This window comes from Brienomyrus brachyistius, chromosome 8 (genome assembly GCF_023856365.1).
Source record: "Brienomyrus brachyistius isolate T26 chromosome 8, BBRACH_0.4, whole genome shotgun sequence".
NCBI lineage: Eukaryota > Metazoa > Chordata > Actinopteri > Osteoglossiformes > Mormyridae > Brienomyrus > Brienomyrus brachyistius.
Window position 1 is genome coordinate 22,610,806 of NC_064540.1, and position 25,268 is coordinate 22,636,073.

The following is a 25,268-nucleotide window of genomic DNA, read 5'->3' on the forward strand; positions in this document are numbered from 1 at the left end:
ATCGATTGGAAAAAAATGGAATATCAAACATGGAACAGACAGTACAGCAGATGAAGAAAAGTAATTCAAATGTTAATTCTTGCTAGAAATACATGTGTTCTCACGTAAGCAATCTTTATTTGAAAAAGAATTATATCATTAAAATAGTATACAGTTGATTACGTAAATAAACCATTAATATACAGATATTAATGTAGATATTAATTAGAGCCCTTGCAATTCAATTCAATAGATATGACATTTTCAGAGTTTTTTAACACAAGCTATCCAAACAGGAGCTTGCACATACACAAAATTAACAAATTTTGTCACAGCAAGGTAAACACCTACAACAATCACCAAACTACTGGCAGGTAGCACATACAATGACCAACAAAAGAAAGAGCAAAAACAGGCACATATATGCACAGGTAATCAGGACTAAACAAGAAACAGGAGTAGGTTTTTGACAATAATCCAAACACTAGGGTTAGGAATAACAAGACACAGGTGAGGGTCATAATCACTAAACATGGACACTGACGTTAGGAATGGGATAGCCAGCGACACCTGCTGGTCAAAGAGGGAAACAACAGACAGGACATTGCAGGGACTGAATGTGACACAATTGTTTCTTCAACAAATGAAAAAAAAGTGAAACTTACATATTAGCAGGATGAGCTGATGAGATACTCCCATAGCAAACTGACCTCAGTTATGCTGGATGCCATGGTACTATGATGCCTCTGTTCCGCTACCTGGACCAGTCCATTTTCTGAAATAATCTGAAATATAAAATGTACATTTGCCACAGAGACGGCAGGACGTAACTTTTGTAAACTTTTGACAATGGGTAAAATTCAGCTTTTTTTTTGCGGCTCTATCTTCAGAAGCACCCCTCGAAAGGGTAAACTTTCTCAAGTGGTATAGTCCCCGCATTCCCCTCTGCACCTGACACAGTTTCCATCATTGGAGCCCAAGGAGGGCCGTCAACAAGTGGTACGATCTAGAACGTTCATCCATCCAGCCATCGCTTCTACAAATCACTAATCTTTTCACAGTCTAGCTGATATTCACATGCACTTTGTGTAGTATGTATGACTTGTGATTATATGACTTAAAAGCTATATGGAGTGGCACCTGAGGGTAAGTTTACCTCAGCACCAGCTTCTGAAAGAAACAGCAAGCCATACAAACTGAAAACTCAGAGAATAAAATGACAATTTTGGTCAATTTATTGATGTAAATGTATTTTTAGCGAGAGATGAGATATTTGCGGAGACCATCGGCTCTGGATTAAACAAGAAAACTTGGTAACTTTCGTATTTATTCTCAAATGTTTTTTTGATAACCGATGAGGCAATGCATGACACGTTTGTTTGCAACAATTTCATTCTGTAAAAAAGACACGGGGGGGCGGGGGTGTCTGTGGGGAGAGCGGCCTGCTGATGGTAAGTTATCAGGTCATGCCTAACTTGTATTGTCATGGATGGTTATGGCCTGGGTAGCTCCCTGTGGGGTGAAGGGGAACAGGGGTAGCGGAGACCCTGCAAAGGTGCGACCCACCTCCAGCGCGCTCTGCAAACTGCGGGCCACAGATATGCCGCATGAAATGCACATGAACCCAATATTCTTCCGCCAGTTTTCCACTGATGGTTGCTCCATGCTGTCACAACATTTTTAAGAGGACAACGTTTACCGCCGTTTCTCATTACAATGTTCATGTGCTAAAATTATTTTTCAAACTGCCCAAAAATGGCACTTTGTGATTTCTGAGGCCTTTTCACTAATAAAGCATCTACCCAAACTGCTGGAGCCATATGTCTCCTGATTAATTCAAAGCAAATTAACAAGGCAGTTTGGCAACTAATTGAATAATTACAGTCATGTGAAAACGGTGAGAATTCACATTTTATTGAGTTTAATGGTTTGTATCCCCTACTGTTGATCATTTTGACTAGCACTGTATTGAAAAAAAAATAATCTGAAGCAACAATTGTAAAATAATAATAATAATGATAATAATAATAATTATTATTATTTGTTGTTGTTGTTTTTATTTTTGATATGGATAGGAAATATTTTTTCAAAAGGGAAAATTACTATGATTCTCTGAATTTACTGTGAGCCTGTCAAGTGATTGATTCGTAAGTGACACTCATAACGCAGGTGATCGCTGTAAAAATGTGCCGCAGGAATCTCGAAAATTTGGAAGAACTTTTACGTGGGGTGGGTGCGAACCAAGTCTTTGGATGACCTTCATATTCAGGAGAAGCCAGTATGTCATTTTAACGAGGCTTTCTCGTGCCTCGATATGTGACATCGTCTTCAATATACAGAATGAACTGCAATATCACATATAAAAAAATGTACGCCCTGTAAATTATTTGCTAATGCAGTAGATCGTCGATATAATCTGTTTTATTTATTTTTGACATTTATTCTGTAAGTATGATTATTAAGGATGCTTTGTCAGATAATATTTAAGGTATTCTTATATCGTGTCTTAGATTTAACTGAGCAATACCGAAGCAAAAACAAAAATCGATAACAGCTAACAAAAGATGCAATAATATACACTCTCTTATCTTAGAGTCAGAACAATTTATGCATGGTTAAACGGGGCTTGAAGATGCAATTATATAATGAATATAATTATTGTCAAATTTCTTTGTTAAAAAGAATTCTACTACTTTTGGAGTATCATTTAGATTAGGTTATTTACACCCGATCGGCAATAATCAAAATACACATTTAAGAAATCTATCGTTTTTTTAAATAGCGGTTTTTTTCCACAATACAAGTCACACATATCAGACCGTAAAACCAAAATGTTTCTGTGAGAATTTGAACCGCAAACCTTCGAACCTAACTAACGAACCGAGACCATGACGCCATGCAAATGCTGCACAGAAAGCGAAAATGCGTGCAAGTCCGCAAAGTTCTGCAAGATGATCGTCTGAAAATGATTTAAATCGCGCGATGGGTACTCATCACTTTATTTACAGGCAAGTGACGGGGATCAAAGTTTAGATTAAAAAATAAACAGATTTATTAGGACAAAATAATAGTCAAACTCGTTTGTCAGATAAAAATGATCAAACTACTTCAGCTAAGTTTGAGCACTTTCCTCAGTCCTTTTGCTATATGTGTCCAACCACACGTTCAAAACAAGGTTTCACTTTTGATTTTGTTATGCGACTTCTCCCTGTGTGGTATAGGCTTTCTCACGCACCCCAAACACATGCGATGAGGCTAAATGTATCTCTAAATTTCCTGCAGTACGTGGGTATCCTGCGTCCAGCGTGCACCCCTGCCTGGGGCTGTCTGGAATAGGCGCAGGGCTCCTCGCGACTCAGAACTTCATCAATTTAGAACACCTGCAGATAGAAGAAGTCTCTGTACGAACGCGGTATGATAGGCCTACAATGCATCATTAACGTCTGTCTTCGCCATTTCACAGAGTAAAACCAAATTTAACAACAAAAACAAAAAAAATCTTTCAGTCCATAAGTAGAAAATGCACAAACTGAAACTCACACTTATAGGTGGCTGACTCCGCCTGGTGGACGTAGGTGAAATTACGACTACTTTGGTACTGCACAACTTTCTTTCCTATCACTAATGTGAAATTCACTTGTAGCTATGGATTATCGAGCCGTCCAAACACGCCAATAATTTGCTGTCTGTCGTTCAAATGACTTTCTTCTTCTAAATGATGACTCCCCCCATAGTCCCAAAGTATGCTAAGGTGAACTGGAATTCTCAAATTGTCCATAGGTGTGAATGGTATGTGTACACCTTGTGTTGGGTCTATTGCCTGTTTTTGACATTTCATTTAGACCTATTGCCACAGGTGTATAAAATTATGAACCTAACCATGCAGTCAAGTTTACAAACATTTGTGAAAGAATGGATCAGTTTGAAGAGCTCAGTGAATTCAAGCGTGATACTGTCATAGGGTGCCACCTTTGCAGTAAGTCAGCTTGTGAAATTTCCTCCCTGCTAGATATCCCGCAGTCAGCTGTAAGTAATATTATTGCAAAGTTGACACATTTAGGAACAACAGAAACTCAGCCATGAAGTGGCAGGCCATGTAAAGTAACAGAGTGGGGTTACGAGGTGCGGAGGTGCGTAAAGGTCACCAACACTCTGTTGACTTAGAAACTGCAAGATTCCAAACTTCCTCTGGCATTTACCCCAGCAGAGGAGGGATAACGGTATGGGGTTGTTTTTCAGGGGTTGGGTTAGGCCCCTTAGTCTCAACAAAGGGAACTCTTAATTTTGGATAATTCTATGCTTCCACCTTTGTGGGAAAAGTTTGGGGAAGGCCCTTTTCTGTTCCAGCATGACTGTGCATTGGTGGGTGAGTTTGCTGTGGAAGGAATTGACTGGCCCGCTGAGAGCCCTGACCTCAACCCCATGGAACACCTTTGGTATGAAGTAGAACAGAGATTGTAAGCGAATCCTTCACATCCAACATCAGGGATCTGACCTCACAGATAATCTTCTGGATGAATCGGCAAAATGGGGACCAACTCCATATTGATGCCTATGGATTTAGAATGGGATGTCATAAGCGTTCCTGCGGGTGTAATTGCCAGGTGTCCCAATACCTTTGTACACATAGTGTATGTGTGTCTCTGTGTGTGTATTTATATCTTGTTAAAATGTATGTTGATTACGCCGAAAATTTTGCTCGATTCGTTTTCTTTTCTCGCTGTTATATTCCCGTACATTAGGGGGCGGTATGAGCATTTGGTGCGTTTGGCTGCATAATAAAACACCGAGGAAGAAGAGAAAAAACATGGCTCCCTCCATTGCAAAGTCACGTTCTTAGGATTTTTTGTGCTGCTGAAGTTTAATTTCGAAGAAACCTGGGAGCTAATATTTTTCATTAACACTGGAGGTATCCAGACGATAGTACACTGCAGGTTATTTTTTCCTAAATGTTTCTGATTTATACGATGTATTAAGTGGCGAAGCAAATGCGCAATTCTAAAGAGGATTGAAATCAAATTATGTTATTTATTTTCAGGTTTCGTGCAACATTAATCCACCATGGTGCATCTCTGTAAGTTTTTAAATATTTATAAACATATATAGGTTCGTCTGTTATTCTTTTTAGTAGGTCATATTATTGCGCACGCACAGCGAATGGTTTCGAGTTTTATTTTAGGTGTTCGTGGTCAAGTTTAAATTTGCTATTTTGACAGTCCTTCCACACAGGCCTTTTCCACTGGTTTAATTTCGGTACGATTACGCTTACATTAAGGTCACACAGAATTGTTCTGGTCTAAATGTTTAACGGCGACTGCCCCCCCCCCCCCCCCCCCCTTCATGCTTGTCCGAAAATATTGTTGCATAAAAGGGCATATGTAGTTGGTCAACTACATGGTGATTGTGTTCTGTGATAGTGGTTTACGCCTGGACAGCCGCTTTGTAGATCCCATCTTGCCTCCCTTCCGTTTCCTCCCCGATGCATGATATAACCACCTGTCTCTTTGTGTGATGTCGCTTTGTCGTAACAGGGTCGTTTTCTTTTTTCCTTTTTTTATTCAGCATCTGCTCTTCTGAGACGGTACCACGGGGGCCTTGTCATCATTAGGCTGGCACTGGGTGGCTGCACAAATCGACCATTTTACCGTATCGTGGCGGCTTTTAACAAACGGGCGCGGGACAGCAAATACATCGAGCAGCTGGGAACGTACGACCCCCTTCCCAACATATACAACGAAAAGCTTGTCAGCTTCAACTATGACAGGATCAAGTACTGGATCGGCTGTGGGGCCCATACAACAAAACCCGTAGCCAAACTCTTAGGTAGGTGCTACAACACGATATCGCTATGTTGGCACGAGCACCCCTCAAGTACTGCGTTATCGGTGCCTCAATAACGTAAAGAATCCAAATTCGTTTTAGACATCAAGTTAAGATTATGCTGATAAATACCAAAGTAAATATAACAGGTCATACTGATTACACACCAGAGGCATGGATTTCTGTTGCAAGACATTTTGAATTAACAGTTTGCAAACAGAATTGCAACACGGTTCCTGGTTGGTGAATATGGCATTTCCTACAGGTCTGGCTGGATTCTTTCCTCTCCATCCCATGACTGTGACCGTAGCTGAGCGCCTGAGGAAGCTGGCTGCACAGAAGGAACAGGAGGCTTCTGGGGGTGGAGCAGAGGAGGGACAGGGCAAAGAAGAGCAGCGGCACGAAGCATAATCCACCACCACCAAGTCTGGGCATGTGTCCATGAAATGTCTGAACTCTTCTGTAGATGTATAGTAGACCTCTGTAGACATCCCCATTTTCGTTTCTTTATTTTTTTTGCAGCCATTTCCCCATCCCTCCTAAAATGCTTGGAAGGATGATTTGGCCTTTGCAGGTGTTAAAATATGAAATGCATTGTAAGATTTATAATGTATGCAGTAAAATTCTGTTTTAAATGAAATCTAGTCGTTTATTTTAATACTACCTCAGATAACATATTATAGAGTATATACAACTCTTCAACTGTAAGTATGCATAATTGATCAAATGAAAAGAGAGTAAATAATTATAATGAACATCCATCAGCATTAAATTTCACTTTAGGGATAACTCTTTTATTATAAAAGACCTTTTTTCACATTTTACTGCTACTTGATAATTGTTTGAATTTACATTTTCGCAAGTACAGTCACTTCTCCAGGTCTGCGAATTTGCCATTCATATGGTTGTGGTTATAAGTTGGCAATAAACAATTAAATAAGAATACTTTTGGAGCTTGCTGAAAGATTGCAGGAATTTGCAGACGACATGTAAGCCAAGAAAGTTAAGGGCCGGTTGATGTGTCTATTATGATGTAATTATCATCGCAGAGGGGAGCACGGAGGCTGCGTTTGAGGGCTGCACGCAAGGCTGCATGCTACTTGGAAAGTCCGTACTGTGACTTTAATGCGCCGTGATCGTTCATTGGTCAGGTGAAACGTAGCAGGAAATCAGGAGATCTGGCCAGAGATGGTATTTAAACAGCTTTACTACCCTCCCTTATCAGACTGAAAACAAACGGCGGGCAGGTTTGATGAAAGGTTGGCTGAGAAAGTCTGGAAATATTAGCAATTAGGATTCCTCCTAATTTCATTATAAATACTCCCAGACGGTTGCATACGAAAATAAAATACGTTTGTAATTGCAATGCCATATACCTGTCAAATGTCCTTGTCTACTGTAAGTACTGTACAAAACGCATGATTTGTTTTAGTAAAATACTTATTTTTAATATAACATCCATACCCTATACCATCCAAATGTTACTTAATGTAACAAAAATACATTGTTGTACAGTGCCACCCCAGCCCTGCTGTGGAATGTGGACGATCCCAGCACCACGATGTCCACATTGTGACACAGTGTAAACCAGTCCTTCCTTTAAGTCAGCTGAAATTCCTTTTAACCCTCTAATGGCATGGTGTAACCCTCAGGCAACAAACCACTTTTTTGGCCCACACACTGCCCCTTTAAATTTTTTCCAAAAAAACATCACAGTAAAAGTCTGATGACAAGTCTGTAACCAATAAAATTTGAGGTGGGCGTGGGTTTGACTTTTCGTCTGGGGGTGGAACAGTCCTTTTTGCAACCATAGCCGGCTTGGACACACTGCTAGCAAAAGGTAAGATACATTTCACTTTTTAACATGTTAAAATGTAAATAATTTTGTATAAATAATATCTGTGATGTGCATGAATATGTGAAGAAGCCTATTTAATTGATTAAAGGCACTTTTTGTCTTTATTTATATACTAAAACGGTAGTCTTTCATTTGTTGCCACAGGGCAACATTGCGCAGTTAGACCACTTTCGTTATAACAATAACATGCTCATGGATGGAGATGTGTAGGGATGCATAGTTATCACCATAATCAATTTTTTTGATGTACTATCTACTATTATTCACAGGAAATGGATGCAAGGACATTTTATGGGTGTAAGGAACATGATCGAATCCCAATGTCTGAGAAGCTGGCTGTAGATGAGCAGATGGTCCCCTTCAAGGGAAGAAATAGACTCAAGCAATACCTGCCATCAAAACCAAAGAAATGGGGCTACAAGATACTCATCTTAGCTGGCTCTGATGGTGTCCCACACAATTTTGAGATTTATACAGGGAGAGCTGTGCAACCCCCTGAGCTGCCAGATGTAGGAGCAAGTAGTACGTGGGTGGGATGTAGGACGTGGATCTTTTGAACAGAAGACGGCTAAGGTTGGAGAAACCACCTTGCATGTTGTGAAGTGGTATGATAACCGTTCAGTCAGTCTTCTCAGTAATTACATTGGAGCACACCCAGTCACCAAGGTTGATAGGTGGGATGGCAAGCAAAAAAAAATCATTCAAGTCCCCTGTCCTGCTGTGGTGAGAGAGTACAATAAGAATATGGGTGGGGTGGATCTGCTGGACTCTCTCATTGCACTGTACCGCAACAAAATCAGGTCGAAGAAGTGGTACCACCGGCTGATGTTCCACCTTATCGACATGACCATCTGACTGCCTGGCTGCTCTACAAGAGAGACTGCAGCAGTGCTGGGATGAGAAAAGACGAACAGATGAAGCTTTACACGTTTAAGTCATATATTGCAGAAAGCTTGTGCAAAAGTGGCAAGAATCTGGAACGTAAGAGAGGTCGTCCCAGTTCCACAATTGCTGGGGAGTATGAAGAAAAGAGGAGAAGAGGACCCGCTACACCTATTCCAGTCCCTGATGTGCGTCTGGATGCCACAGCCCACTGGATGGTCATGGATGAAAAGAAAGGGAGATGCAAGGTACCCGGATGCAAAGGTACACCTAAAGCCAAGTGCCAAAAATGTGGCGTGCATCTGTGTTTCACATCCACCAGCAACTGCTTCCTGAGGTTCCATACAGAATAATATAGACTGTGCTTTGTAGGGTTGGAGAAACACTGATTCAGTCTTTACCCCACAGGAACATACATTCAGAAACACAAACATACACTGTAGCTAATCTCCAACACACAGATTGATAAACCATCCACTGATGATTGTTGAAATAAAACTTGTTGAAATTGTTGTTGTCGTTGAAATAAAACTTTTTAAATTAATTTATTGCTTGTTTGCTTCTCATTCAACTTATTATATAATATACAAAACCTTGGCGTTTTAGTACCCTTGAAGCATCTTGTTGCCCTGAGACAACAGACCAAAATCTGGTGGGGGGGGGGGCTGGGGGGGACACATTTTATGATTAATATTTTATCAAGGACCCCCAAGCTCCCTAAAACTAGAGTCAAATATTTTTTTCCTCCTAAAATAAAAATTCATGCCATAGAGGGTTAAAGTCATTTTTTTTTGTTTTTTTTTTATTATAGTAATAGACGTTTCCCTTCACGTGCGATTTTCTCAGTTGTGGGAAGTGATGTACTTAATACATTTGAATTAACCCAAAAGTCATGCTGGAAAGATCTCCATAAGATGAGCCACTTCCACACAGCCTCCCCTGTCAATGACTGCATGCTTCTCAATGATTCCATCCCACCCACTGGAGACTGACAGCCTGTACTAGGCAGCAGCACCTTCTGCATGATGGAAGTGGTGGACCTGGTACAAATTATGCCATCAATGTAGCAGGAGTAGCAGGAGTTGCAGAGCTGACCTAACCAACCCATGGTGTAACAGGGTAACTTAGGATGGAGGTGGCTTTGGAGAGTATTGTTCCCCTCACTGCATCACTCCCCTGGAGGTTCTTGGCAGTGTCACACTGTGCGTACCCTCTCTTCACACCTCCAGCAGGTCAGGTTTTCCATTGTGGTGGCTCTGCTGCAGAATACTGACACTGCACCCGCTCACCACTCTGCCTCCTCCTTGTCCTCCCTCTCTGAAGTTGTGGCTTGGCTGTCACATAACCCTGGTAACTGTTCGGCACAGGATGACTCCGACCTATTTGTCTTCAGTCAGGGCCAGTTCCAAGGTTTTTTGGGCCATGAGGATGACATGCTGAGTTTTCTCAATAAAAACATTATAAATAAATAAACCCACAGCCTTCCAGATACGGATCTCCGACTTACTGATTCACACACCATTATCTTACAAGTTCAAACAAAATAGGACATGCAGGTGTCACAACCTGTCCGGTCTGTCTCCTGGTATGACCAGCAGGGGTTGCTGCTGGTCCTCTGCATCCCTCCTACTTCTCCTCAGTTAGAATAGAATAGGCACTTTTATTGTAATTCCGAACATACACCGGTTAGTCCACATCAGAACGAAATTTCATTGCATTTGCTGGACATCGGCTTGGCAGAGTGTGTTAATACTACAAAAACTTAAACTTAAAAAAATATAGTCTAAATAGAAAAATAAATAGAGAATGCAATATACGTGGAACTAACATAAAAATATATTAACCGCAATATAGCAGCAAAAAACCAGTGTGCATCACCGTATCGGTTATAGTGCAAGACATATAGTGTAAAAAGTTATTGAAAAAGTGACATGTGCATGGATGGAGAGGGGCGGAGTATGGGGAGGGGTTTGGGGATGAGTTAAGAGTTCAGGAGTCTTATGTCTTGCTTGTTATCCACAACGTTAAGTTGTTTCTTTTGTTCTCCAATTTAGTCATGAATGTTAGTCCTGCTGTTACCTGTGCCCTTCCCACTGCTATTCTTACCATTTTGATCCCTTGTAGTCTTATTTGTTTCCCTGCTGTTGTTTGTTTTTGTTATATAAAGCTCCTTTTTGTTCTCCTTATGCCTGCCTGTGAGTCATTAGTTTCTTGTGTGATGACAGAATGACCAGACTCCACAAACTGTGATCCGTGGGAGCCCCTTGAACTCCGCATCTCTGCCTGCACTCTTTCCCCTGCACCCAGCCTCCTGGTATCTGGGCCTCTCATCCCTACTCCACGGTGGTTCTTGGCCAACCTGCTCATAGACCTGCTGTCCCTTTACCTGCCTGCCCTGTTCTGGAGTGTGTCATGTTTATCCCTTCTATTGTGCCTTTGGTTCCTAGCCTTGCCTTTGTTTCACACTCCTAGTCATGCCATGTGTCTTGTCTGGTGTCCTTGATCCTGTAAAACATCTGATGTTCCCTGGTCCTGTGTGTCTACCTGGTGTGAGGTGTTGTTGTCCTGGCCCTAGTGTGTATTATCTTTGGTCCCATCTGTCTCGTCCTGGTTGTGGTGGTGGTGTCTCCCATGCCTGGATTGCACACTTTTGGAGGGGGGGGGGCGCAATGTTGCAACCTATCATGTCCTTCCCCTAGTATGACTAGCAAGGGTCACTGCTGGTTCTCCGGATCCCGCCTAGTTCTCCCCAGTTGTGTCTTGCTTGTTATCCCAAATCCTACTGTGCTAGCCATCCATGCCTGCATTGTGTCAGCTCCTCGCTAGTCATATGTGTAGGTGCTTCCTCGTCCTGTGTTCTTCAGTTCAATCATTATTGTCAGTCCTCCTGTTACCTGTGCACTTCCCAGTGCTATTCTTCCCGTGTTGACCCGTTTGTGGTCCCGTTTGTTTCCCTGCTCCTGTTTTGGTTTAATAAAAACCCATTTTTGTTCTCCTTGCACCTGCCTTTGAGTCATTTTCTACTGTCGTTACAGCAGTATTGATTGAGGGCCACATTTTTTTTGTTGTTGAACATTTAGCAACAATTAATGGATTACTTATCGTTTTCAACAGTTGGTACTTGTATGTCAATATTAGTCATTAAAACAAACTTTGTTTAAAATCTAGTATGATACACCTTTAGTCTATTTGGATCTGTTCACTGAAACCATCCTAGTACCAATAGGTAATCCAAGTTTTTAAAAATAATTCTAAACAATAATTCCCAAACAATAGCATTTACATTGCTTCTGGTAAGACATAAGGAAATCTGAACATCCTACAGCAGGAATTGCTCTGGTTTTCAAACAGTCAGTTCAGCCTGAGTGGTTTAATACCCCAAGCATGATTAACGTCTAAGCAGCATTTCTTAGTGTTTCAGTGACCTGCTTTCAGTACCGGAATAACTTTCTGATCCAAAGCACAATGTTTATTTCAGATTTACTCAAACATTAGGCAGATGCTATTTTCATCAGCAATCATGCATGTAAAACAGTGTTTACATTTTTTGCAGAGCCAGGAGCTGGGGAGTGAGGAGGTGTAAATAGCAGAATAGATGCCGTGTGACTGTTTTCAGCCAGGTGCAAATAGACACCCCAAAAATACTAAGCCGCTCCTGTGCAGGCTGGGTGTCTCACGGCAGCATTAATAAAACTGCCACTAGTCATGAACTCATAGGTGTCAAGTCTCCTTGTTTTACCTGTGAGACTCACGTTTTTAGTGCATGTTGCCAACTGTGCTAAACTGGTCCTGCAGCCAAACCAAACAAAGTGCTGCAGACTGGACCTGATGGAATTAAACAGACCAACAAGCTTTACACCCCCCCCCCCCCATTTCCCCAGTTATTGGGGTCAAACTGTGTAAGGAGATGGTACCTCTCTTTCATGACTCACTGTTTTCACCTAATTCTACACTTTTTAATTAACCCATCTCGTCATTTTCAATCTGGCTCGGCAGACGTGTGCAGGGTTCCTTTTGCCCAAAGTCTCCCCCAGAAAACATTGCTAACATCAGGCCACGCTTGTGGATTTTTTCGTTATATGTCTCCTAGATACATAAGTTGACTTAAGCTAATCGTTGCCAACAGCACAAAAATGCAGTACTGATGTTTCATTTTGCGGGGGATTTAAATAAATAGTCATCAATCGACCTCTTGTTTGGGCTATGGGTTTGCTGCTGACGTTAAAAAACAATTAGTCTCTTTTTTAAACAAACAAACAATCCCATTTTCATAAGAACAGGCTGCATATCAGGTTCAGACATTGAGTCAGAACGTGACTCTATTTCCTGCTTATTCAAGGAGCTGTTGTCAGATCTCTGGCTGTTTTGCTCTGGATATAATCAGGCATTTCTAGGTCACCTGTGACACACCTCAGTGAAAGTATGAGCAGCAGAAAGTCTGCCCAGGACAAGAAAGCTCTCCAGTGGGTAAGCAGAGTCCTTCACAGGAGCAGCCTCCTCCCCACTACAGGACTTTTACCACAGCAGAGTCATCAAGAGGGCACAGGGCATCATCAGGGACGACACACACCCCCAGCACAGCCTGTTCACGCTTCTGCCCTCAGGGAAGTGTCACAGAAGTGTGAGGTCCCGGACAACAAGACTGTTAAGCAGCTTCTACCCACAAGCAATCAGGCTTGTGAATGACTTTCCACTATAAACAACACCAACCACTTCTGCCTCTGAAAACGCACCTCGCTATTTGATATTACTGCTGCTGCCTGTAGATTTTGTTACATAATTATGTTAATTAATTTCTTTATTCTATTTTCTGTGGTGAAAGGAGGGTGTGCAAAGTCAGAATTTCATTGTACAGCGAAACTGCTTGTTTTCTGTGCATGTGAAAATAAAACTTGTACTCTCACTGAAGATGTTTGATGTGTTCCTCCATAGTTTGGGTTCTGAGGTAAGACAATCGGCAAACTCAAGATCATGGTGGCCTGGCCCTGCCCAGAAGGTCAATGTCATTAGGTCACAGTCCCAAAGACGATGAGGTGGGAGGTGGCTTGGGTCTTACTGAAGACTGGTTGAAAGTCATGGTACTCAGGTGGTATTTCTGGTGCATGGAGCTCTGATGGGCTCTCAATAGAGGTGGAGAGCACCAGGACGCGGAGACCGGAGTGCTGACACTGACGGGAACAAATGTGGACCGTGCAGGTAAACCAGTCTACAGTAAGGCTGTGTGTGCAGATCCAGGGGACCCCAAAGACCAGTGCGTACTGGGATTGTGGAAAGACAAGGAATGGCAGGAGTTCTGGGGGTGGGAGAGGGAGTCAATGATGTGATGGCAGGTGTCAGTGCAGATGGGGGACTTTTATGAACACGGGGATACACAAGGATCAGACAGGGATCCTGAGAGCTTCTGTGAGGTCCTGGCCAATGACATTTCCTACACCTCCAGTGTTCCCCAAGGTGGGGAGAGACTGCTCACCAGCATACAGTTGTACCAGAATGGTACAGGAACTTTAGTTGTAAGACAATGGGAGAGGGCTCAACTTTATTGGTGGGGTCTGTGGTGATGCCTTCTTAGCGTTGCCTGTGCGCATGCAACCTTATTCCAGTCACTCTCAACACTGACAGCGCAGACCCCTAGCATGTAGTCCACTGCTGAGATGGACGAGCCTCTCCTCAGCTGCCACACTGCAGGCAGCCTGGTTAAATATAGATTTGAACTTGAAGACAAAGCCACTATACTTCAACACTGTCTCAATGTCGTGTCCCCAGACCACCATCGGCCACTCGAGTGCTCACCACAACAGATGTAAGATAGCATCAGCGACCTGGGACCGATCTAGCATGGGGGCTGATGGACAAAATCGAGGTGAAGTTGGAGAAGTAAGCACCTGCATGCTTTGGCACACCCATCATAGCATTCAGGCGGGGTGATGGATGGAATCTGGGCTGGGTTTGGCGCTGCCACAGGAAAATCTGTTGGTGCGGGCTGGATGGGGCTAAATGTCCTTCATACTTTGTTAACTACTTTCCATTAACTTTGTTAGTGGAATTGCTAACGTTCTACAGTGTCGTTTGCTGCCGAGAACAACTCCTGCTTGTGAACCGGCGTCCTCAGTTCCAGCAGTTCCTCATCTCCGAGGGAAACAGTTATTGCATCCACAAGTTAATGCTCTAGAGATCCATCACGGCAAACACAGGATCGGTGAGGAGGAATCCCAGGTGATAGACCCCAAGTGCAAGTAATAAAACAGAACCCAACCACTAGGCACAGCCCTGAACAGGAACTTAAGACAGACATATAGTAACCAATGGATAAGCCTGTGGCGCAGAGAGGACTAGCACAAGAGTAAGGAGGGTTTACCAAAGGACACTTATCACTAGACACAGACACAGGGAAGACTCCAACTTAAATAGGGAGCTACACAGGTGGAACACACGAACACTGGTTAGGAGTGACATAAAGGAACTGGAAGAGAGTGAAAACTCAGCTACAACTTCTGTAAGCAGGAGCACAAGAGTGATTGTGCCGGCGTGACATGCTGTCTGTCGCTTACGCCTCTTTCTGGTTATGAGCTTGAACTCTTTTTTTTCTGTTCTCTTCCTCGAAGCATTTATCGTACACAAAACCTGTGTACTTCTGCTACTGAGCACTTCCAGTTGAAACAGAGATAAAGCATGCCAGTCTAACACAAGTTCTACTCATTGTACCACAAGCACTTGACATTTGGTATTCGCATTGGTCTTAAAGAATTCATAACATCAACGAGTTATACAAAGGTCTTCTTTTAACATTTATGACTTTCATGCTGCAGTCAGACAAATGGTAACTGTTCCAAAACTTCAAAATGCTTTTTGTTTGTTTGTGATGACTGACAAAGATAAGTTAATGTAATCTACTTATCGGTACTGTATCGAGCTGTTATCGAATGTGGAATGTAACTTATCAATTCCTGTACATTTCTTCCCTTTTCCACCAAATGTACACGCAATTAACCAAAATGTAACAATGGCAATCTGGAGTAATCGAGCAAATAAACTAGAAGTGTTTACACAAGAGTTTATGGCGGCCCCCAATATATGCTAACAGTTTTGAAATTATCCCACCTTTGAGCACTAAAGTTATTTTAAACAATGGGAATTCTAGATTTTGATATTGCTCATGATTCCTCATGTTCCTTAGTATTGATTTCATACAGTTAAAATATAATCAACAGTCAATACTTTTCACTGAGGTAGGCATTTCTTTCACTACTTGCTTTTCATATTTGGATCTCATTTATAGTCAATATTCTATTATATATTTTCTTTGGCAGTGATATAATGCTCTGGTCCATTTACCTTGGAGGTCAGAAGTCAGCGCTGAGAATGACGTCACATCTGAGTTAACCTCATTCCAGTACAAGTCGGAAAGTTATTTGGCAATACTAGGGACTTGCTTCAAAAAGCAGGATTTCTTGCTTAGCTTGACAACTTATTGGATTTAAGGTACCCCATTTTAAATGGCATTTATTTTTGTTCACTTACATTTAGCCCAGACTACCTTAAATCCAACAAGTTATCTGGCTATGCAAGAAAGCCTATTTCTAGCCAATTCTAGCCAGGTTCATTAATTGTTAAGCCATTGTTAGCAATATCAGTTGATAACAACACATTACATGGTATTTTGCGCATATAAATGCCATAGCAACATGTCCACAGATAGCAGTCGGACAGCACTGTGTGTACGACCGAATTAATGAAACACAAATAAGACACAAGTGCTAATAAGCAGTATATAACTACAGCTTTCACTTTTGTTGCCAAAGGGTGCAGCCATCTTGACTTCTGAGGTTGGAGTTGCAGAGGTCCGTCTGAATTTACGAGTCGGAATTCCGAATTCAGGGGGCGTTCCAGTTGAAATTGGATATTTTACAAGTTTACAAACAAAAGGTCTCCATTTGTTACACCTAAGAAGCACTTTGCAGCCAGCTCATGAAACATGAGCAACTAACTGGGTAAGCAAGTCCTGTAACATTAAACAAATACATCAAGGGTGATGCAGCACTGCTGGTCAGAAGGCCAAGGCGGTAGGGTGTTGGTGAGAATTTTACGATTGTTATTGAGTTTTTTTCTTGCATTTACCTTGTTGATTTTATTTCCTGTTTAGTAACATTAGTTCCTATTTTGTGGTTATATTTTTAGATATGTCTCCAGAGGGCCTGCATTCTCTTCCTAGCTATTGTCTTTATTTGAACAAATTAGCAAGTCTCGTTGGAAATCATCTATAGCAGGGGTGTTAAACTCCAGTCCTGGGGGGCCGGAGCCCTGCACAGTTTTTGGTTCACCTTCATTTAACGCATCTGATTCAACTCCATGTGTTAATTACAGCACAGCTCTTGAGCTGAATCATTTGTGGTGGAACAGGAAAAATAACTAAGCTACCCCCCAGGACAGGAGTTTGACACCCCTGACCTATAGGGAGAAGCACATCTCAGTCTTCCTTTAGCAGCGACCTTTTCAGTGGCTTTCCCAGGAACGCTACAACTAGCATAGCCACATGCAAGTTCTTAACCTACTTCTGGCACCAAGGTAACAGCTGTACCCTGGAGGACTCATGGTTTGAGTCCCAGATACCAAAATATGAGGGCACCAACCCTAATGGCTCCCATTAAGCTGAATAGATAGAGGAGTTTGAATGAGAGATGGTGAACTGGATGTGATGATATGCTCAGAGCAGCTGGACCAGAAGCTGGGTGCAGAAGTGACAAGCGACAAGTGGGTGAAGTCTCATTAAAGATTCCATATACCACCTAAATTTGCTTTGACCCCCAAGCAGCTCTGTTCTATTCAGGTGGAAAACATTGATACCATTATGCATACAGGACCATGCATAAGTTACACTTGTTCAAATATCACATTCTACCTGCTTACCATTTTCTGCAGTTTCCCTGTGATGCCTAATTGTTAATGCACAAAGGAACTACAGTTACACTTGACCTATTATCATGGCCTGCTGTCCTAGTTAAGAAGGATAATTGACTGTGGGAATATGGGATTCTCGAACCTATTCAGTCTGGTCAAACCATCTGTGGAAAAGCATAGCCTGATATTCCCGGTTAATCACATATGTGCGGTCCGAAGAAACACTCCAGCAAAAGATTATATGGAATCAAGAAAACAAATATTTTGAGCGCCTCACTGCAAAGAGACATTGTGTGCTCTGTGAATTATGGAATTACTGTTTTACCTTTTGTGGGTGGGTAAGAAAATGGAATACCAAAATAATTTCTTCTGTTTTATCAGTAATGACAATAAGAGCATTTTAATCACATCACCAAAGTGAGCTGTTTCCAGTTGGTTGGTTTACTTGTGGGTCATCTTGATTGGTCAGTGAGAATGCTGGGCTAAATCATCGAAAAATTTAAGAATGAAGTGTTTGTAAATGTGTATAAGTTGACACGGCCTTGAGGAGCTCCTACGTTAATAATGACGGATACCTGAAAAGTGCGAGAAAAATGTTGTATGTTTAATGGGACCATTTTTATGACATTAAGTTGAATAATGTTCAAATGTCTATGAAAAATCCTGTGAAAAAGCATGTTGTAACATGTCAGTGTTATCCAGGTGTTTTGAAATAATGTGAGTGATTTTTATCTCATATTGAGTATTTTCTCTTTATAGGCAAACACAAGTAGATCTGTTTTCCTGCTAATTTCCATCCTGAGGTGCCACACTGCAATTCTTCCTCGGGATTTCATTATGGCTGAAATAACTATCACTGAGCAGTACTTATTGGGCTTTGCTCTTCAAGACATGCTTCCTGGATAGTGGGTGATATTTTCCATATTACAGCAGTAGTATTTGGGTTGAAAAGATGGTTATTAGGTCAGAGCCAATTCCTTCCAAAATAGTTTAAGAAAAAAGTACCAATACTTTCCAATACCATAACCCTCTTTGCATTTGAATCTTAGACTGCGGAGACTCCTTCAGACTTCACTACTGTACTTACAAATCCTGTCCAAGAACCATAAGATAGGACGCCAAATCTCTCTCCAGGTCCAGGGTCACTGAGAAAGGGGATGATGATGGGGGGGGGATAGGCATTCCCTGGCCAATGGCCTAACCTGAAGGGACTATGACTGTTCTTGGGTGTTTCTATCTCCAAGTTCTGCTACCACATGAGGATGATGCAACCAATGTTAAAGATTCTGTAATGCTTTACATTAACTGCACCTTCATAAGAAATTTACAAACAAGAGGAGGGATCAAGCTCGTTTGGGGAGAGCTTAACTAATAGCTCAGAGTTGTTAAAATCTTATCTAGCTCTGATTTAAAGGAACCCAAGGTTTTAGCTTGCGCTACACTAGCAGGAAGTCCTGTGTAATGCATTCATAATGCATTCATAATGCATTCATAGAACATGAATGCAGATGGTCCAAAATGCAGCAGCACGTTTGTTGACCAGAAAGAAAAAGTGTGACCATACCTCTCCTGTACTGGCCTCTTTGCCCTGGCTTCCTGTAATTCTCAGGATCCAGTTTAAGATTTTATTACTTGTTTTTAAATCACTTCAGGGAAAGGCACCCGATTACTTGACTGAGTTGTTGCACTACCATGCTCCAGTCAGAGCATTGAGGTCAACATCTCAGCTGCTTCTAGATGATCCAACTTCTAGATTAAAGACCAGAGGCGACAGAGCTGTCTCAGTCGCTGCCCCTAAACTACGGAACGCTCTTCCCTTTCATATCAGAGCTGCTCAGACCCATGAAAGTTATGTCTCTACTTAAGACACATTTATTTGAATTGGCTTTTAATTCCAGTTGTGCTTTTATAGTTTCGTTATACTGATTAATTGCAATATGACATTTTCCTTTTACTATTTGTTTCTTATTTTTAATTAGCTACTTATGTTTCTTGCGATGTATTTTTATTATCTGTAAAGCACTTTGGGGCAGCAAGTGGCTGTCTGTAAATGTGCTATATAAATAAGGTTGAAACTGCACCTTCATAATGCATTTATCAATCAATCAATCAATCAATCAATCAGACTTTATTTATATAGCACATTTCCTATAAACACCATGCAACACAAATTGCTATACATAATAATAATAAAAAATTATAATACATTCATAGAACATTCATAAGCAGCATGTACTGTACAGTAAGTATACCATATCATTGTAACATACCTTAACAACTTTAATATACATTAATAACAAGCATTACATGATAATAACAAACATTATAACTGTATAATTATATAATTTTTGTTATAAATGTATATTAAAGGTGTTAAGGTATGTTAGAATTAGTGCGTTGGTCCGATGAGTAGCTGTGACAACCAGTGGGAAATGAATCACATACCAAGAGGCTGAATCATGTTACCTGACACTAGCGTCACCAGTCAAATGGAGCCAATTGTCCCCTACAAGTGAAATTTCTCGCTACCTACTACGACACAGCTTAAGCTGGGAAGGGGGTTCATTGGGATTAACAGAGAGTGGCTGATGGACTGGTCAGTTTGAATAGCTGGAAGAAATACGTCAGATGATGTAAGAGGAAGTTGGTCAGAAAAGCAGGGGCAATTGGTGGGGAGAGTAAACTTAGTAGATTTTATTTTTTGTTGGTTTTAATTCCTGTTTAGCACCTTTAGTTCCTATTTTGATGCTATTTCTCATGCTAAATTTCCAGGTCCCTCTTTCTGTTTCAGTTAGTGTCAGACTATTGTGTATATAACTTCTACCTCGACCAGCAAGGGGAAGCAGAAAAATGGCATAAAAAACAACATGCGTGAGCTAAGCCTTTATCAACATGTACAGAATCCTTATGCTTCAACCGAACCGTAAATGCCATAAGGCAAAAATGTCCAAAGTGCATGTACTGTTACGCTGTGGTCATGTGGCTGAAGTCAAAGCTTAATTTTGCAATTGAAGATCATAAGATTATTCACAGATTTTTTTTTCAGAGATGGAAAAAAAAAAACAAAAGCAAATATCGAGTTACCAAAAGAGCCCATGTAAGTGGAAAAGCAGACTTAGGAAGAGGGCAACCCGATGCTGATCAAGTTTACAAAAGGTGTGCCCTCGCGCTCCCTCCCTCATGTCGCTAGAAGCAGACAGAGCAAGCCTCCCCCGGCCATACGTGCCCTCTGAGCACTGCAGGAAAGAGGTGTCACTGCGACTTCGTAGGATTTCGGGGACATCAAAATTTTGGGGTTTTCATTGGCTTTACTTTGTTTTGTATTTAATGCATGCAGCTTCTGTAAGCTGTACATAAGACTGCTGGATTCTGAGACGCTATGGAAGCCCTGGTGGGATACAGAGTGTCCATTAACCTGTGGTTCCTAGGGTCGCGCCCACTGTTCTTCTTCTTAACTGTCACCATATGTGCGCTGTGTGAGTCGGGTAAGTCCCCATTTTGTCTTTGACTTGTAGTCAAGCAACGAGCTTATGTCACAATCTGCTGATTATTTCTGCATATGAAATGTGTGATATTCTAAAGTGCCACAAACATGAAAAGATACAACCTGTATATGTTATATAAGTTATATTTAACTGTGAATGATCTCATACTAAATACACAGGAGATAGAGCTTTTTCTTCTTTTTCAGTTCCAACTGAATTATATCAGAATTTTTACTATTTAGAACAAATAATTCAAAATGTTTTATTGAATTCTCGCCCCTGCTGATCTTTGTGTGCACTTTATATGTTCTCCCCGTGTCTAATGGGTTACTTATACACTTAAAAATCACGCAGTTGGGCAAATTGGGACATCTATATTGCCTTCAGTGTGTCAGTGTGCCCTACAGTGGGCTGGTATCCTTTTGAACTAGTCTGCCTCATAAAAAGTGCCTCCATGACAACCTTATCTCTTTCATTGAAATATGTTGCTTGTCTAGTTAATAATAATAATAATTTTATAAATGACATTTTAGCTCTGGGGTCATTACATTGTTAAGTGTTCAATAAACACGTTTCATGTCTGAATCTTAAATAGTACAAACTGATAACATTTGCTTTGGTCCGAACTGTAAGTAGATCCACAGGGACAGGAGAACAGAAGAGGGATTTTATTGGGGTATTGTGCTTAATTAACCAATGGGAGAGGCACAGGTGAATGATGGAACCTGTCACCAGGGATCGCCAACCTGTATGCACATGGACAAACGTGCCCATGGCAAAACATTTTGATTAAGAAAAGAAACTACATAGGTTATATTTGTAGATATGATATCTGTGGTTAGTGCTGTCGCCTCACACTTCAGGGAGCTGGGTGTGTGGAGTCTGCATGTTCTCCCTGTGTCATCATGGGGTTTCCTGCAGGTATTCCGGTTTCCCCCCACAGTCTAAAAACATGCTGAGGTTAATTGGAGCTATCAAATTGCCCATATGTGTGTATGTGTGAGTGTGCCCTGTGACAGGTTGGTGCCCCATCCTGGGATGTTCCCTGCCTTGCCTCCGAAGCCTCTGGTATAGGGTCCGAACCCCCTGCAACCCTGAATAGGACAAGTGGTTATAGAAAATGGTTGGATGGATACTAGAATGTACAAAGAATGCACAAAGATAAACAATAAAAGCTACTGATCAACAGCAAAGATAAGCAAAATAAATTAGTGATAAAAAAATACAAGCAAACTGGGGTTATTTTCGATCGTCCTCCAGTCTATAAATCCTTTGTTTTCCACTAGAACGTAGCTGGGCAGTGCCACCGAGTACTCTGGTAGATAACTCTCAAAAGAAACACTGGAAAACTGCCCATCTGCTCTAATGGAAAAATTACTGGAACTAGCCTGAATTTGATAAAGGCCTGCTGATTAATCATCATAAGCTTGCAGGAAGTTAGTGACTAAAACAAAAGTGCTCACCCTCTTGATAAACCTGGTAAATTTCTCTCTCCAAATGTATGGCAACGCTCCACTGAGAATGGATGTTAAGAGGGTGGATGCTTGTTCAAATGGCAAAATTTAATTCAAAACTTGTTGTGATTGTTGTCATTTCTGATAATTTTTCATATATTGATCCTGAGATGAAGGCACAGCATAAAAATGAAGAGGAAAAAATATATGCATTTAATGATGTCCAAAGTAAATAAGAATTGATTGGTTAATTTACATATATTACAAATGTTGGTCTACCTGTACATTTCATGATTTAGTTAATATCAATTTATTCTTTGAAAATCTGAAAAAAAAATGTAGAGGCATGTCAGGTACAATACAAGGGATTAATTAGGAGACCATCCATCCATCACCACTAAATCCCAACTAGGGTCACTGGAGCCTGTCCCAGGAACCAGGGGCACAGGCAGGAATCAACACTGGGCAGTTGCCAACACACACACACACACACACACACACACTCACCAATGAACCTGCCCTGCATGCTTTTGGACTGAGGGATGAAATTGGAGCTCCTGGCAGAAGCCCACACAAACACAGTGAGAGTGTGCAAACTCCACACAGAAAGGACCTAGGACAGGGCAGTGGTTAGCACTGCTGCCTGACAGCAAGAATGCTGTCAGGCAGCAGCGCTAGCCACTGCGCCACCGTGCCACCCTTAATTAGGATGGATTTATCTGAAGTTGTTTTCAAGTGTCAAAGCAAGTCAAAGGCCAAATGATGATAAACTCACAGTGTAACAAAGATTAGACTGCTTTTGAAAGATCTTAAGGTGTGACTAAGAGCATTGGCAGGAATATGGTTCAAGTACAGGACAGTGGCCAAGAAAGGAAGAAGCAGAAAGAAACCAGAAAAATGACACCCATCTATTTCCTAGTTGCTTATCCTGATCAGGGACATGGATGGGAAAAAGGGATTAAGTACATCCTGTGTAGGATGCCTGTGGATTTGCAGCACACATAAACACCAACACTGACATGTGGAATCGTATAACCAATGGACAATGAGACTTCGATTAGCTTAAGTGCACGTGCAGGATACGGGGTTTTATTAAGGAAAACAGGACAGACAGCGAATTAACATCAATGACAGACCTGGGAAAACAGACTTGACCGTGGACAAAATACAAGACATGACATCAGACTGATGTAAAACAACGGCACAATCGGGGAAGCATTCATGGTTAATTAAGGGGGCGTGGCACACAAGGGCTGGACAAGCAGGTCATGACACATATGTTGTGATTAACGAATGATCTCACAAATCATCAAATCACCTTGGACACAAATCTGATTAAAATGAATGACAAATAAACATTTCTCTGCAGAAACAACAGTGAAGACGAAAGAAAGTGAAACACAAAGAATTGAATTTTCTACAGCAAGAATACAGAACGTGACATTGTTCCCAAACTCCACAACAGGAGCAATCAAAGAGTCAATTAATTCATCTTACGCTATGAGTACATTAGAAGGATCAAGTGTAATATCCCAAGAAACTTCTACAGTTTCTCACCCAGAAAATCAAACTACAACAATATCAGTGTCAAACGCTGCATTTCCAATAGAATCAAATATATCACCTATGAGTAATGGAATGATTTTGTCTGAAATGACCAAACAAAGTTTTTCAGTAGAAAAAACAGAGACAGATTCAAAAGGTGAAACGCGAGAAGTTATGCTCTCTGCAAAAGATGTACGTAACATGACATCAGTAAAAAACTCAACTGCAGAAATGAAAGCAGAATCAGGTTTTACAAATTACATGATGAGTACAACAGAAGGGCTATCAGGAAGTCCTCAAGAACTGATGACATCATCTCCCCAAGCAAGTAGTCAGACCACATTCTTGTCAGTGCCAAGCTCCACAATAATTGGAGAATCACACACATCAAATTTAAGTATGGAAACAATATCAGCTAGAATCACCATGACTAAGGAACAGGTTTCAACAGAAAGGTCAGAGAAGACCACAGAAGGTGAAACAGAAGAACCTGAGCTCTCTACATCAGAAATTCAGAACATGACATCACTACCAAATTCAACCAAAGGTGCAATTATAGAATCAACTTTGACAAATAATGCTATGAGTACATCAGAAGCATCGTCAGAAAGACCAGAAGAACCCAGTACATCTACTCCCCAAGCAATGAGTGATTCCACACTATTTTCAATGCCAAACTCTGCGATTACTAGAGAATCACTGACGTCACATTTAAGCTTGGAAACAAGTTTATCTGAAATTACCATGACTAACGAACAGGTTTCAACAGAAAGGTCAGAGAAGACCACAGAAGGTGAAACAGAAGAACCTGAGCTCTCTACATCAGAAACACAAAAAATTACGTCACTACCAAATTTAACCACGACTGCAAATACAGAATCAGCTTTGACAAATAATGCTATGAGTACATCAGAAGCATCGTCAGAAAGACCAGAAGAACCCGTTACATCTTCTCCCCAAGCAATGAGTGATTCCACACTATTTTCAATGCCCAACTCTGCAATTACTAGAGAATCACTGACGTCACATTTCAGCTTGGAAATAAGTTCAACTGAAATTACCATGACTAACGAACAGGTTTCAACAGAAAGGTCAGAGAAGACCACAGAAGGTGAAACAGAAGAACCTGAGCTCTCTACATCAGAAATTCAGAACATGACATCACTACCAAATTCAACCGAAGGTGCAATTATAGAATCAACTTTGACAAATAATGCTATGAGTACATCAGAAGCATCGTCAGAAAGACCAGAAGAACCCAGTACATCTACTCCCCAAGCAATGAGTGATTCCACACTATTTTCAATGCCAAACTCTGCGATTACTAGAGAATCACTGACGTCACATTTA

General features: G+C 41.2%; 1 protein-coding gene and 1 long non-coding RNA gene across 3 annotated transcripts; both read left to right on the forward strand.

The window, feature by feature from the left end:
• The first annotated feature begins 4,751 nt into the window (after positions 1–4,751).
• On the forward strand, positions 4,752–6,439 carry mrps16 (mitochondrial ribosomal protein S16). 2 transcript variants are annotated; one of them, XM_049023891.1, is made up of 4 exons: positions 4,752–4,913; positions 5,018–5,053; positions 5,542–5,802; positions 6,065–6,439. In XM_049023891.1, exons 2-4 carry the CDS (start codon positions 5,041–5,043, stop codon positions 6,208–6,210), a joined length of 420 nt encoding a protein of 139 aa, XP_048879848.1. In that variant the 5' UTR covers positions 4,752–4,913; positions 5,018–5,040; the 3' UTR covers positions 6,211–6,439. The 2 variants fall into 2 exon arrangements, with proteins under 2 accessions (XP_048879848.1, XP_048879849.1); XM_049023892.1 differs by having other exon boundaries at positions 4,752–4,888.
• A 1,141-nt stretch (positions 6,440–7,580) lies between these two features.
• LOC125747537 (uncharacterized) lies at positions 7,581–9,083 on the forward strand. The gene is made up of 2 exons (XR_007399328.1): positions 7,581–7,639; positions 7,927–9,083. It is a non-coding gene; the product is annotated as an uncharacterized LOC125747537 (long non-coding RNA).
• The last annotated feature ends 16,185 nt before the right edge of the window (positions 9,084–25,268 follow it).